Source organism: Melospiza melodia, chromosome 6 (genome assembly GCF_035770615.1).
Source record: "Melospiza melodia melodia isolate bMelMel2 chromosome 6, bMelMel2.pri, whole genome shotgun sequence".
Lineage (NCBI taxonomy): Eukaryota > Metazoa > Chordata > Aves > Passeriformes > Passerellidae > Melospiza > Melospiza melodia.
This window is the reverse complement of record NC_086199.1, coordinates 58339291-58354563: the sequence shown is the minus strand read 5'-3', so window position 1 is coordinate 58354563 and position 15273 is coordinate 58339291. Positions and strand designations below refer to the sequence as shown.

Here is a 15273-nt window from a genome sequence, read left to right as displayed (position 1 = left end):
ATGGTTGTCTTTCAAATAGAGATGATGGATCAAATTCTGGTTTGATTTGTGGCAGATTGGGGTGATTCAGGATAACAGTGAACCCAGTGTACAGCATCACTGGGTGGTTCAACAGAAAAATCATGCAAATTAGTGAAAATATTTGCAGCAGGAACCTATGAAAAGTATGCACCCTACATAAATTACAAAACCAGAGCATGTGCAGCTATCAAAGATCTTGACGAGTCTTTGAAAAAGGAGATTCATGAAAGTATTACAGGTACATAGTGGTGTCATTGCTTTGTTTGGAAAGCTTTACAAAGGAGTTAATAAATATATAGGATAAAGTGAATTTTTTGGCTGTGTGCAGTGAATGGGGCAAATCAGGAAGAAAAAATGGAACTTTAAAAATCCCAGAAAAGCATAAGAAACCAGGAGTCAATACAAAGTGAAATCTGATATGAAAATTCAGGAATCATTCAGTGAAAAGTTATTGGTGGTTGGTTGGGTTTGGTTTTTCTTCCCAAAACTCTTGCACTTAGACTGTGTGAGTACATTCTAGGAAAATTCTAGGAGATTCTGCTCTGAACTGCCATAGACAACATAAATGAAGATTTCTTTCTCATCAGTGAGACCAAAAACTGGATGTGTTTAAAATACCAAAATAAACAATAATTTCACAGAAATTTTACCTTCAATGTAAGTGGTACATTGTGTATTTCCTGCTGACTTTCTGGGAGCCGGGAAGCTGAGGAGCAGCTCTGACACACAGAGCTTTTCCTGCCAGGGTGGCTATTCCATGTTTTGATTTGGTTGGCTTCTCCCATGTTCATGTTTCCTCTCTCTTTTTCACGCCTGTCTGAGTGTTTTGATTTGTGCATCCTGTCCCCTTTTCCTATGTAACAAGCAGCTACATTAACACTGGCTGGCTCAGAAAGCAGCAGCAGTTGTTGGGAAGGAGCATCATTCTCACTGTAGCACTTCCTTTCTGATGGGAGAGGGAAGTGCATGTAAAGTAAATTTATCTCAGCTTCCCTGGGCACTAAATAAAAAGGGTAGGAGGAGAAACAAGTGAATTCCTGTAATTTCTAGATCTGACAAATCTTTCAGGTTGTGCTTTGGCAACACATAAATTTAATTGTGAAGAAGTAATTTTGACCTCCTAAGGGTAAAGATTTATGAATGTATAGTTCCTGTTTACTGTTTCAGTTTGCATCAAAGTATGGCGCTTAGTGCTCAAGTATTTGCTTTTATTGTCCTGATTTGGTGCTAGCAATAGTCCAGTGGAGGTTTGGACTAAATCACCTCTAGACATCTTTCAAAAAAGAATTTCTATTTACTCCCTTTCCCTCTGAACAAACCCCTTTGTAATTTTGCAGTTGCTTGAACCCCTGTCAGTGGATGGACAGCCCCTAGGAGAACAGGAATATAATGGGAAGTGGCTTAGAAAGTAATGACAGCAGGGTTTGCTTTAAGCCAGGTTCTCTAAAGGATGAAAACTGTTTGTTCTGGTGTCAGATCTCCCTGGGATTCCCTCTCCTTGACCTCAGAGCAGGCCATCCTTTGAAGGGCTGTGCTGCCATCCCCCAGCTGGAGGGAGAGCTGCTCTGCAGAGGTCTTAGATAGCATTTGCACCCACACCATTGGGTGTTACCCACGTGGATGTGACTCCTTTGTCAGAGCAGTAACTGAGCTCAGGAAATGTGTGTTCTCTTCCAGAGGCCTCTGCCTGACCTTGGTCAGTTCTCCAGGTCTGATCTGCAAAGGGCAGATCATTTTATTAATCATACTCTTAGTCTGTGAGCTTCATCCATCAAACTTGTGCCTTAAACGCTCTATGAAATGAGAACAAGAACTTCCCTGTCCTGCAGCTCCTCATTTTTAAAGCAGTGACAGAATTACTTGTTTTCTATGCTGTGTTCCTTCCCTGATACATAATCATTTTTCCATCCAGGAGTTTCGATTACCAGCTTTTAACAGATTGGTGCTGCCTATTTATAAATATTGTCTAGAAGATTTAGGTCTAAGAGAACACAGGCATTGATGAATAGTAGTTTGCAGGCTATAAATGCCGGCAATGCTCTTTTATTGATGCTTTTCTTTTTTCCCCAGTATTGCTTTGTTTTCATTTCTGGTACCTCTGGTTTTCATCTGAGACATGATCATGCTAAAGTGTACCAAAAGGCCTTTTCTGAAGGGACTGGTAATCTGAGGTTTGTTCCAATCTTCTTTCCTCTCTGCCCTCCTTTACATCTGCCTCTAAAAAATTCCCCTTTTGTCTTAGCAGGTATTCAAGGCCGTCTCTGTCAGACTTTTATCTCTACCTGATTTTAGGGAAGCACTGTAAAAAAGTGCTGACCATAGAAATAAAAACTCTTTTGGCACAACCCACTCAGCTTCTTTGCCTCTTTTGGCCATGTCCTTAAGCACAGAAACTAGAGATGAGTGGTTTGTTTTATTACACAGAGAACCAATCTTCTAGGGAGTGGATGAAAACCAGTCAGTGAGGCAAAGAGGGGGAGAGATGCCCCTTGAATATCATGGTTACACAAGCTTGGAGGTGTTTTCAGATGTTTTCAGACTTTTGGTACGTGGTGGCAAAGCTGCCTTTTGAGCCATGGCTTACAAAGATGCACTTATACCTCATGATATAGAAAAATGTGTATGTATGCCTCCATTTAATTTTACACATGCATGTGTAGCTACAAAGATTATGCACACACACAAGTATTAACTAGCTAAAGCTGCATTTGCACCTACAGTGTTCTAATGCAGCAGAGGCTTTTTTTTCCTCTTTTTTTATTTTTTTTTTAATCCTCTCTGTCTTGCTACATATTTCATTTCCTTAAATGTGCTCACCAGTGGAACCATTCCTAATGCTTAATAACACACTCTACCAGTGATGCACTCTTCAGAACACTGAAATTGATTTTTCTTCTCTAAAACTGTAACCTGCCAGTGCAGCCTTTGTCCTGACTCCTAATAATACACGATGTTCCTGACAGCATGGGATGTGAGTGCAGATGTTCTGCAGGCCCTGGGGAAAAAGCAGCCTCAGTGCAATCTCCAGTGCTGCTCAAGGCATTTCATTTGCTGCAGATCAATGTCTGCTTTGAAGAGGAATAATTAAGGTGTTTTGTTCCTTCTCAAAAGCACTCTCAAAATTAGGTTTGTATCATCCAGTGCTTAATAAGGGGCTAGGTATGATATGCATGAAGCATCTTCTTAAACTCATGCATGCTTAACACTTTTGAAATTCAGAGTATTGAGGTAGGGACCTATCTTTAGGCAGCAACTGTAATGATAATGGTTAATATTGTAAAGCTGTTAAAAATACCACAGAGGATCTGAGCAGCTACCTGTCTGTTCTAGAGCACTTTTGCAGTGGTGCTTCTCCTAGGGTAAATTTTAAGAAAAAATGCAGTTCCTTCACTGCCATATTCTACCTGCAGCACAGAAGATGATACTGTTTATTCTGTATCATGCAGAACTACTTCTGAAATTGTCATCCTAGCAAGGTCACAGAGACATTTCCATGGACTTTATCTAGCCCTTCAAGGTTGGATGGACAGATTATTTATTTGCTGTTAGTCGTTGTTGTTAGCTTTGCTGCAAGTAAATCAGAATTTGCAGGCTTGGTGCAGAAATTGCCAGGGTCTGTGTAATGCAGATGAAGCAATAACTCCTTGTGGTCTTGAACTCTGTGGGTTTAACACCTCTGCAGTGTCAGACTGCATCTCTGTCAGACTGTTGGGTGGTTGCACAGCCAGTGCTGTTCCTGGGGATATGAACCACTCTTCTTCCCACTTGTGCCTCGTATTGCAGTGGCAGTGACAGCAGATATTGCAAAGTACAGTTCAGTGTGCTAAATGTATAATCCAGCTGTCTTTTAATGCAACTTGACAGCTGCTGGCAAAGCAGGATGAAATGGTATTCTTGGAGATTTCTGCTACAGATCACAGTCCAAAAAAAAAAAAAATCCCAGTCTCTGCAGCTCCTTCTCAGGGTTTATTCTGCTCTGTTTGGTGTGAGAAGCACCACATTCCTTTACTGAATTAGCTTTTTGTAGTGCTTGCCGATTCTCCACAATGTTGCTTGCTTATTAACAAAAATTTCACAACAGCAGCAGTATACAGCTCATGCTGTTTATTATATCTATGAAATGAAAATATCTATATCATGAAAATATTACCATTTTTATAGATACAGAAGTGCATTTTTATATGGCTGATTTAGTAACATATTCCAGTTCTGTGTCTTCACTGAGAGCTGAAGTACATTTGCAGTCTGATGTTTTACCTTGCTGTCCTGAAGAAATAAAATGAAGTTGGTTTGTGGTAAGAGCAACCCCCCTTCTTGTTTTCTTTTTCTCTCTTTGGAGGTGATTTACAGCCATAAGGAGGTAAATAAGTTCTTTCTGGCTGTGGTCAGGAGTCAGGATCACAGCATGGGAGGCTGGAGGTGCCTCTGGGCACTGTGTGGTCCCTCATCCCTGCTCTCAGCAGGTTGCTGAGGACCTGGTGCCTGGTTGGGATTTAAGCATCTCAAGAGGATGGAGGTTCCAGGGAATATGTAATATCTTCCTTATGGTTTTGCTTTGATGCATTAACTGTATGGCAATTTTGCTAACTCAAGAGGTGTATTTAGGCTTGTTAACATGCTGCCCCTCTGTTGGATACACTGCCAGATCTACTCTTTTTTTTTTAAGCTTTAAAGTATTTCATGACAGCAGTGGTGTTTATATAGGGATATGGCATAACCCAGGACTCAGGTTCATCTGTTTCTGGATCCCTTGTGTGCCATTATTAAAATTTTACCTGTTTTCTTTGTCAGTTTTCTCTAGTGTGTTTCTTTTCTGCTTAGTTTTCAGTGTTTCTGGTGCATGGGGCAGGTGTGCTTTGGGGTGAGGAGGGCACCAGTGAAATCCTGATCCTCTCCTGGAGATTCTCCAGTGCAGTATGTGGGAAGTAAAGTGTTTGCCTTGGAGGCTAGCTTAGTCTTGTTTAAGTCTAGAAATATTATTGAATGTGAACATCCAGTTTGTGGCTCCTAGAAAAGCTGCTGGTTTTGTGAGTGAGAAATTCTCTTTGCAGTAACTTCTGGACACAAAGACAACTAAGGCTTTTGCTGCTGTCTCACAGGGATTGATGGCCCAGCTGCTTTTCAAGATGATGTTCAGAAGATAGGAAGTCAAGTGCAGATTCTCACTGTTGGACAGTCTAGCCATGATGAAGATGATGGTGACAAAGTGGCTACTGGCCAACCACAGCAAAGCAAGCAAGATCTTAGAACAGCAATGCAGAAGAAAGGTAAGTAGCTAAAGCTTCCTTCATGTTCTCACTGCTTGCTTGATGGCCATTGACTCAATTTCCTATTCTCACTGTCAGCCCTAGCCTAAGCACAGTTTGTTAGTTCTGGATGTGTTCTCCTCAGAGCCTGTTAGGTTCTGTTCTGTTTCCTTAAAAAATACAAAACCCCAAACCTAAAAAAATATAAAACAATGAAGCTCTCTCTTGTCCCAGGGAACACGAGCTCTGCAGTCTCTCAGGGATGACTTCCCCATCTGCAGTGCAGTGCCATTATTAAGGTACCAGGCAGATGCCAATGCTTACATCCATCTGTTGACAGTTTTATACTGCACAACTCTGGAAATCACTTACTTGATGGTTAAAAACCAGCATGAAATAGCAAAATTCAAGCTAGAATATTAATTTCAGTGGTGCAGTCAGTTACACACTGTTCATGTTTTTGTAGTGTCAGTTCAGGGATGCAGAGGTGAAAAGTACACCACATTCTGCAGCATTTCCCACGCAGAGTCCTCAAATGTTCTGGAATTTCTTTTTCTTTTTCCAGAGGCATGCATGCTTTGGGAGATAGACTGTGTATGTACACATTCATGCATCTGCCTCTTCCTTCCTGCACTGTTATCTCCCCTTAGACACCAACTGTAGGAAGGAAAAAATAAAAATCCCCAAACCCTCACAAAGCCTTTTCTGAAGACATTTGCTTTGGAGTTGTTCTTCTTCAGTGTACAGCTTTTGAAGCAAAGATGGCTCAAGCCAAGAGTGCTCTGATGCTTTAAGAATAACCTCTTTGTGTATAAAGAGCAAAATGTAAGTGCAAACTTGACTCGTGTAGAATGGACTATTCATACCTAAATGCTGCCTCTTGTCTGCAGAGCAGTTCTCACTAGGATTCATTTTTTCTGGGACGTTACCCTGCAGATGTGAGCAGCTCCAACTGAAATGGGCAGATTTTCTCCAAGTGTGGTATTTCCTGGGCATTTGAGTCGCAGGGGTGTTGGGCATGACTAACAAGTTCTGATCTGTGTGGTGATTGTGTTGCCTTAGATCATGGCTCAGAATATTTAATCATCAGGCACACTACTAAACTAAAGCTGATTGACTTAAAAAGTACCCACAGACTTTGTAAATTAGGTCACAGCACTCAGATTTTTACTCTGGGGGACACTTCTCATTTTGATGGCTTTTTGCCAGGTTATCATATATTTTTATTCTCCCTAAATTTGTGTTTATTTTTAATAGAAGCAGAGAGTGGAAATTTTTTTGTTTGCATTACTTCTGTATATTCTCAAATAGATGATACAATCTTTTTTACCTGGTCTGAGTATACTCCTGCTCAGAACACACACTGCCAAGAGTGAACCACTAGTGTGTTTCAAGTTGAGGAGAGGAGGACACTTTTATTTAAATGTAAATACTGAGGTTCATTCATTTATATTAACAGCAGAGCTATGCTGGGTGAGACACAAAGACAGGTATTAAAATAATGCCAGCAGCATCTCTGTAAGCTATTTTTATTATGTGTGTATTGTTTGCTGCTTGATACCAGCAGAGGATGCTTGTTTTGAGAAAGTTTTGAGTATCCCACCATTCATGTGTTACTTTATACAGAGATAAAGCTCTTCATGTGGCTTCCCACTGCCACTTCACTGCTTGTGGCATGTCCTTATGGCACGTCACCTGAAAAGTGTTCAGAGTTGCTGTCTCCCATCAGGGCTTCTCTTGCATGGAACAGGAGCAGAAGGAGAAGTGCACAAAGATAAGGCACTGCAGAAAGGGACCTGGGGCCCCTTGTCCATGACAAGTTGAACAGGAGCCAGCAGTGCCCTGGCAGCCAGGAGGGACAGCCCTGTCCTGGGGCCATCAGGCACAGCATCGCAGCCAGGCAAGGGAGGGGATTGTCCTGCTGTGCTCTGAGCTGGGGCAGCCTCACCTCCATGTCTGGGGGCAGTTCTGGGTGCCACAGCATAGAAAAAACATTGAACTGTCAGAGAGTGTCCAGAGGAGGCCATGAGGATGGTGAATGTCTGGAGGGGGAACCGTATGAGGAGTGGCTGAGGGCACATGGTCTGTTCAGCTGGGAGAAGAGGACACTGAGGAGAGGCCTCATTGTGAGCTTCAACATCCTCCAGAGGGATAGAGGAGGGGCAGGAACTGATCTCTTCTCTGTGGTGACAGTGACAGGACCTGAGGGAATGGCCTGAAGTTGTGTCAGAGGAGGTTTGGGTTGGATATCAGGAAAAGGTTCTTCACCCAGAGGGTGCTTGGGCCCTGGGAACAGCTCCCCAGGGCAGTGCTCACAGCACCAAGCCCAACAGAGTTCCAGAAGCATTTGGACAGTTCTCTGGGACACATGGTGTGATTCTCGGGGTGTCCTGTGCAGGGCCAGGAGCTGGACTCCATGATCCTGGAGGTTCTGTTCCAACTCAGCTTATTCTGTGAAATGCTAACTGGTCTCATGGCAAAAGCTGAGTCCCACTGGATTTGCATAGCCCCAGTTCGTGCCTGTTCTGCTCTTTGGCACTGACCTGGTGGAGAGAAACTTCTCTTAGCACGTGTCTCTCCTTCCCCAGTGAGTCAAGCTCTGTAACAAGACAAGAGGTTATAGGCTACCAAGTGTGAAAAGAATATGCCACTTGCAAGAAAATGCCAAATGTTTTATTTGATTTCTCCATCTGTTGGAAATTGCCATCCTAGAATAATTTTCCTCCTGTAGGAAATATTCATCCTTTTAATTTCCAAAGTGTTAATCTGTAGTGTTCCTCCCTGGCAAATGAGTCACTAGGACAGAGTCAGACTTCCATAAGTTTTAACACTGAATAACTAACTTGTAGTCCTCACACTTATCAGTTTCCAATATGTCTCTGTAAAGGGCATGGAATGAGCAATTGGGTCTTAGTTCTTCTTTGCCACCTGAAGTTTTGAGATTTAGGGAGGGGATCAGTTTCATTTCTGGATTCCAGAACAGGAGCTCCCTGAAGCATTTTTCCCTGCAGGTTGTGAGCGCAGATGTTTCTAAGGCTGGCACAGAATTTTCCCCACTAAAGTATTGGTGGTGAAATAGTGAGCACAGGTGTGGAAATAAACCAGTTCTGTCTGTGGATATGAATTATGGCTTTATTGTGCAGCTGCCAGCTGAGGAGATGGACTGTGTCCATTACCCGTGCATAGAGCCTAGAACATGATTGTCCTTATTAAGAAATAATGCTTGTGATTAATGAGGGTGTGATTAATAATGAATGAATTCTACAGGCTTTGAAAATATCTGTTGACCTGTGAACTCAGGCCTCCCTTGCATAACCAGGTCCTATTGAAAGGTTTTGCTGTCGTGCTCTGTGGTGTATGTCAGCACTGGGGGAGCTGAAGAAGGGGATAATGAGAGCTTCACAGGGCAGCTGAATGCAATGCAAGCATTGCTTATGCTCCTGGTTTACTTTTATATCCTCACTCTTATTACTCTGATGGTGTTTCACTCTCCAGTGTGCATCTGGATATTCTAAAGGGATATGCTTTAGAAGTTACTGGAAGCAGCAATAAAAACAAAAAGTATTTTAATGCCTTTTTTGCTGTCTTTTTCTTCATCTGTTTCAAAATTTGAACTGAAGAAAACCATTACTGAGTCTAAGTCTGCTGTTTATATTTCTGTACATCAGTTTGGTTTCCTGTCTGCTTGTTACAGACCAAGTTAATATTTTAGAAGACTAAACTACAATAAAATAAAATCTTTATGCATATCCCTGGAGCTCCCAGAAAAGCAGTTCAGAGAGCCTGATTTCATCTTTTGATGATGAGGACGCAGTAGGCACAGGGACTGAAGCAGAATTTAGGCCATCTGAATATGAATCTGAATACTTCTTACAATGTTACTGACTCAATATTGTGTAGAATCTGTGTGTATCACTTATGTCAGTCAGGTTTGAGGGTTTTTATTTTGCTGGAGTTCCAAAGTAGGCCCAAGCCCCACCATGCAGTGCACATCACGCACAGAAGCACAACTGCTCAGCATGAATGGCGTTTGCTGAAGCCTCAGCTCTGTGACCCAGGACTTTTTCACTTTATTCAAGGTACTGAAAGCAAAGATCACAGCAGGCATAAGCAGGTAGAAGGTGAATTTGATGGTGCAGTGCAGAAATTGTGAATCCAAGCAGCAGCTTTGTGGCCCTGTCCCAGAAGCCTTTAGCCCTGTGTGGAGTCCTCTTGCCAGGTTACGCTTGTTCACTCAATGAAGGGTTTGCAGAATCAAACCCTTGGATTTTTTCCTTTCCCAGATCCCCATGCAAATACATCCTGGTCCTCTTCCACCTCCCAATCCAGTCTTGTCGCCCTGGATCATGTTCCTGGTGAGTACAGAAGGAAAAAGTTAATATGTCCATGCTGCTTGCCTCTGGAAATCTGCATTTCATTTATCCTTCTAAATCGGACTTACCCATAATGGGAGTTCTGGACCAAGTGATGTTTTTTTGGTTTTTTTAAAGGATAGAATATAGCCTGTAATATATGGAATTTAGAGAGCTTGAACTTGGATATGGGGTGGCTTCATCTGCATGATACTCTTTGAAAAACTAGGCCTGGCAAATGTCCCACCATTGATGCTTTTTGCTGCTAAGTTCTATTTGATGTTCAAAGTTGTGTTTCCCTTTGAAATGTCTGAGGTTTTGAATTCCTGTAAAGTCAAATTTTCAAGTGCTGTAAGGCAGTTCCTTTGGCCTGGGCTGATACTATTCTTTACATGAAATAAGATGCAGGAGAATATTCCTTGATGTGAATGTTTCTTCTTGGTCTGGTCTAAGATGTGCTCTTCAGCAGATCACACAGCTAAAAGTGTGCTGTGAAAGGGCTTGTATTTTAATTGTGAGGGTCTCCAAGTGGCTCTGCCAGGTTGTCCTCTCAGCTCCAATTTCAGCTTTATGATTTTGTGTTGTGTTTGAAGTACTTGATTGGATGCAGATGATCTGAATTTAGTTCTGGACCAGATATTTGCTCCTGTATCACTGGGTAACTTGATCCTGTCTGTGGAATGATGTTTCCTGTCTCTTTTACTTGAATGTTTGGGCTTCTCACGAGAGCTGCTGTCTGACCCATGTGTTCATGCTCTGCCTCACACAGTGAACCACTTACACGCACCCCCTCACTCACCTGTGAGCCTCAGGGTGCAGCAGTCTGATAAGTGGTGTTTTACAGCTGGTATGGGCAGCTTTAATCCATCACTATTTCACATAAGTGTGCTGTTTTCTCCTCAGGCATTTCAAGTAGCATGAATTTTGATGAGGAAGAAGATGAGGAGGATGAAGACAGCTCCAGTTCTTCACAGTTAAACAGTAACACCCGGCCTGGTTCTGCCACGAGCAAGAAATCCAATAAGGTAAGGGGAGAGTGCTGAAGAAGGAGTGTGCAAGCTGCTAAGAGCTGCACACACAATTTCAGGCTGCACTCAGGACAGGCCTGGCTCTCTTGTTCTGTGTTTAATATGCACTAGAGTCTCTCCAAGGTGATTTACTGCGATACCTCTCAGGCTTTGCAAGAGCAAGCAATGAAAATAATGACTTGGAGAAAAGAATGGCAAATATTGCCTGAACTTGAATGAAGAGAGAGGGAAACAGTAAATATTTACCTTTCTACCTCCTGCAGGTGCTCAGAAGGATCTTTTGTTTCCATTGACTTTTTCTGGGCATTTTCCCACCCTGTTCTCTCTGCTACATAAAATAAGACTTTAGCTGGTTCAAATATTCTAAATCACAAGCTCTTCCTAAACCAGTTGATGATGTCCTGCTCTTTTATATACTGCACTGACTTCCCATCTTTGTTAGATCTCTCTGGAGCTTAAACTCTTGCTCCCTATCCCATTCCTTCCTTCCTTCCATCAAAGGTCACCCCTATCCTTTCTGACAGAAGGCGTGTGGTGGGATGGGAAGGTGTGAGCCAGGGTTTGCTCTGCAAGTCCTGTACAGAATTCTGTCTGTGCAGCCACCCTGTTCTGCTCCACCACGTGGGTCTGTACACAGAGCACCAGCAAGACAATATGACCCCTGGTTTCACTTTTTAAAAGTGCACCTTCTATCAAATGCCGTTCCTTTGTGCTTATAACCTTGTTGTGAATGGAAATTAAAAAGCCCTGAATTTTGCTTGTTGTTTTAGGAAGCAGCCTCAGCCCCCAGTCCTTCCACAAATGAGCCTCTCATAGATGTGGATGACCTGGAGGAGTTTGCTGTCAGACCTGCCCCACAGGGGGTCACTGTCAAGTGCAGGATCACAAGAGACAAGAAGGGAATGGACCGAGGGATGTACCCTACTTATTACCTCCACTTGGAAAGGGAGCATGGTAAAAAGGTCATAACATAACTTGAATGGCATACCAGTTGCATCTGAATATTAAAAAACAAAATTAATAAAAATCTGGAGAAGTCTTACAAATAAAATGTAATCTTATATTTTGAATACATTTTTGCTTTCTCTAGATTGACCCTACAGGCTTTCCAAAGCCAAACAACATTACCACTTTCTTCCACTGCCTTTCTTCATATGTGTAATTATTGGCCTTAAATAATCCATGCATGGCACCTTTATGTGACTGCCAGCAGTTGGGGCTCTCTGCATTCTGTGGCCTGAAAAACATCTACTTTCAATTCAGCTGAAAGAGCCAGTGCAAACTATAATGAAACATTTAATAAAATAGATCAGATTTAATTATTTAAACCATAAATGATGGAATGAGTGGTTGAGAAGTCATTTTCCCTTACCAGATTTTTTTCCCCTGGTTTTGCTAAATCCCAGGAGATGATCTGCTACTTTGCTAGTGATGCTTGAAGACATAAAAATTGCTTATGGTTTGCTTCTATCCAAGCAGGAAGTGGTGTGTGCTAACCCCTTTAGCAATCTAGAATGTGTTTTTTTGCATTGCTTAGGTGTTTCTGTTGGCTGGAAGGAAACGAAAGAAGAGTAAAACCTCTAATTACCTCATCTCTATAGACCCAACTGACCTGTCTCGGGGTGGAGAGAGTTTTATTGGAAAACTGAGGTAAACACTGACAAGTCTAGGATATAAAAAGAAAGATAATTTCTTTATATAATGCAAAGTTCATTTGATATTAAGAAGCCTGTAATTTACTATGTCTTCTTAGTTAGAGGCTTGGCTACATCATGTGATCATGGTCTTAAAGATCACCAGTATCCAAGGCATGTTTTCAAAAATGTCACAAGTACTTACTGGATCACATTTTATTAAAAGTCAGCAGGACTGAAGCTCTTAAGTGCTCAAAGACCAAATTCTCAAGGGTGTACCGGCACAACTTATCTTAATGGGATTTTCAGAAGTGCATGAGTACATTGTGTCTAGCCTCTACTGATATAAATACTTTGGAATGCACTGTTACACAGTCTGAAAATCCCTTTGGTTTTGCCTGTTCCTCAAGATCCAAATTAGTTATTTACAGGTAGTGGAATTATTCAGAACCACGTGTTCCTTTTCTGTCTTTCCCCACGTTGTGCAGCCAGTCTGCTGTTGATCCCTCCATGGAGCCTCTGGGTGTGTGTTCACATCATCTGTGCCTGCACTGTATTTAGCACTCCTTCCCATTGCAATAGGAAAGATTTGATCTCACTAATGGCTTTATAAAAGTCACTCCCTGTATTCTTACAGAGTTTGGTAGTCAGGCAAGAAAGCAGATGGGTTTTTAGCCAATAAGAATATTTTAAAAACCAAGCAGACCCACAAAATAACCCCACCCAAGTGTTTCCTTACAGCTTTCTTATATTTCCTAGTTTGCAAGATGTTATCAGAAATCTCCAGCATGAAGATAAGGGACCTTTAGTATACACTTCTCTACTGTACCTTTACATTTTTGTCATTTTGGCCTTTAATCCAGGAATTGCCATGTAGCTGGGATTAGAAATAACAACTCTCTGTACCCAATATTTGCCTTTCTTCTGTGGCCACAGTGCAGTAAAGGACAGATGTCTTGGGCAGCATTGCTGACAAATGGTGATTGGATTTTCCATTTTTTTTTGGTAGATCAAATCTTATGGGAACTAAGTTTACAGTTTATGACAATGGAGTAAATCCAATGAAAACAACATCCAGCCTGGAGGCGAGTACCCTGCGTCAGGAGCTAGCTGCTATTTGTTATGTAAGTACTGCTCACAGGCACAGCGTGCAGGAGGGGCAGCTCACTTTCTGAAGCAGCACACTGAATTTCCTTCTCACTTATGATTATGTAAATCAGCATTCAGAGTTTGATGTAACCAGGCAGCTGATCTCCACCAGAGAAACCGGGAGGCTCAGTGCAAAGCAGAGGTGAAAAGTGCTGTACACTGAATGGGGTTGCCCAGTTCTCACCTTTGGTGAGAAGGGGATGTTGGAGCTCTTACATAACCCTCTGAAAAGGGTAGGATCACAGCCTGCTGGTACCACCTGAGGGAACCTCCTGAACTGGAAAGAGCTGTGCACATGGCATTACTGCTCTACAGTATGATTGTTTGTTATGGTGTTTTGGAGGAGGCCTCCCTGATCCAAACCATTGGTAGCTGACAGCTAGGCCTGCAGCAGCTGAGATTGGGATAAAAAGTCTTAAAACTCCTTTTTACCAGGAAAAAAACCCAAGTAAAATCCAAAATTTGATTGAATGAGAGAAACCAGGCTCTTACAGGGGAGTAAGTAGCATTTGTCAGGAGCAATGCAGACAATCAAGACTTGAAACACAGTTGCTGGATGAATAACCTTTTTGGTTATTCTTTTTGGAGAGAGTGTTCTTTCTGTCCAGAAATATTGGGGCCCAAGAAACCCTTCCAGTGAAAACTGGTATGTTGGCTGCTACAGAAAGTTGTCTGGTTTCACAAATCAACAGCTTAGATAAAAATATCCAAGAATGACTTTTCTGAAGAGTTCCTGCCCAGATCTAATCAAGGATGCCTGGAAATCTGTAAGGCTGAGGTCCACCACATACCCCATGTATGCACAGAATGTGTTCTCAGAAGGGTGAGCTTTGGGCTGTGGGGAGCAATGCATCTGGAAGATTTCCATGAGCAAGGAAGCTGAGAGCCATCCCTTCCTTGCAAAGTGCTGGGAGCTCTGAAGGAGGGCAGTATTAGCTGCCAGCACATTCTCTTCCTGCTGCTTAGGATGCAGTTTTAATGTGGCAGATGAGCAGATACATACCCATCCCCTCCTGTTGGATTTGAAATTCTGAGAATTTCCAAAAATTCAGCTTGCAGGATTTAAAATGAGACTCTAGGGTTTGAGGTCACTTTGAAGGTCTCAGTAGAAGCCTAGCAGAACATACATGTTTAATAAAGGTAGTTTTACTGGTTTATATGGGATGGCATTCCCTGGAGCCAGGCAACTAATCTGGTGCAAACTGGAAAGGCAAAAAGAAAACCAAGCTAATTTAAAAAAAGTTACATATTGAGAAGTGTAGGCATTGCTTAAGTCAACAACAAACAATACTTGAATGATGGACAATACCAAATAAAAAGCTGTTGTGGTCAGCAGAGGTAATTAGAAGTGTGGGTGTTGGAAAGAACCAAACCATAGCCACTGTTTGGAGAATGGGGCTGAGATAAGCTGCTTTTGTATGTCTGTAACCAGCAGTTTGAAACGGGTACATTTGTATAAGAAAATTACTTGTTCCATTGATGCTTTGGTACTAATGGAGAAAGGCAGCAGGCTTGCAGGTGTGCTGTGGCCAGAGGACAAAAGGAAATTTGAATTGTATTTCATTTCAAACTAGCCAGGTTTGCTGAAGTGAGATTATTGTTCCTGGCTGCAGCGGGACCAGAGCAGAGAGTGCCAGGAAGAGCAGAGCTGAAACACCCTTGTCCTAAGGCAGTCTTTTAATTCCTGCCCTGAGATTTCCCCTGCAGCAAAAGCTACAAAAACAATACTTTGAAAGCTCCACTATGCCTCTCACTGTCCCTCAGCTCATCTGAGCAATTACCCATGTGGAGATCAAGCTGTACCCAACTTACTGAGCATGACCTGCTTAATCATCTCAGCAGG

The 15273-nt window shown here is 42.2% G+C and overlaps 1 protein-coding gene across 4 annotated transcripts in view; it reads left to right on the top strand.

The window, feature by feature from the left end:
- The window catches only part of TUB (TUB bipartite transcription factor), a 142345-nt gene that overhangs the window by 111944 nt on the left and 15128 nt on the right, over positions 1 to 15273 (top strand). For 3 of the 4 annotated variants that reach the window (XM_063158520.1, XM_063158523.1, XM_063158519.1), the window contains 6 exons: positions 5121 to 5288; positions 9551 to 9622; positions 10523 to 10644; positions 11418 to 11609; positions 12185 to 12297; positions 13291 to 13405. In XM_063158520.1, coding sequence (XP_063014590.1) covers positions 5121 to 5288; positions 9551 to 9622; positions 10523 to 10644; positions 11418 to 11609; positions 12185 to 12297; positions 13291 to 13405 — 782 coding nt within the window. The remainder of the gene's footprint in view (positions 1 to 5120; positions 5289 to 9550; positions 9623 to 10522; positions 10645 to 11417; positions 11610 to 12184; positions 12298 to 13290; positions 13406 to 15273) is intronic. The other variant, XM_063158522.1, reaches the window with a different exon arrangement.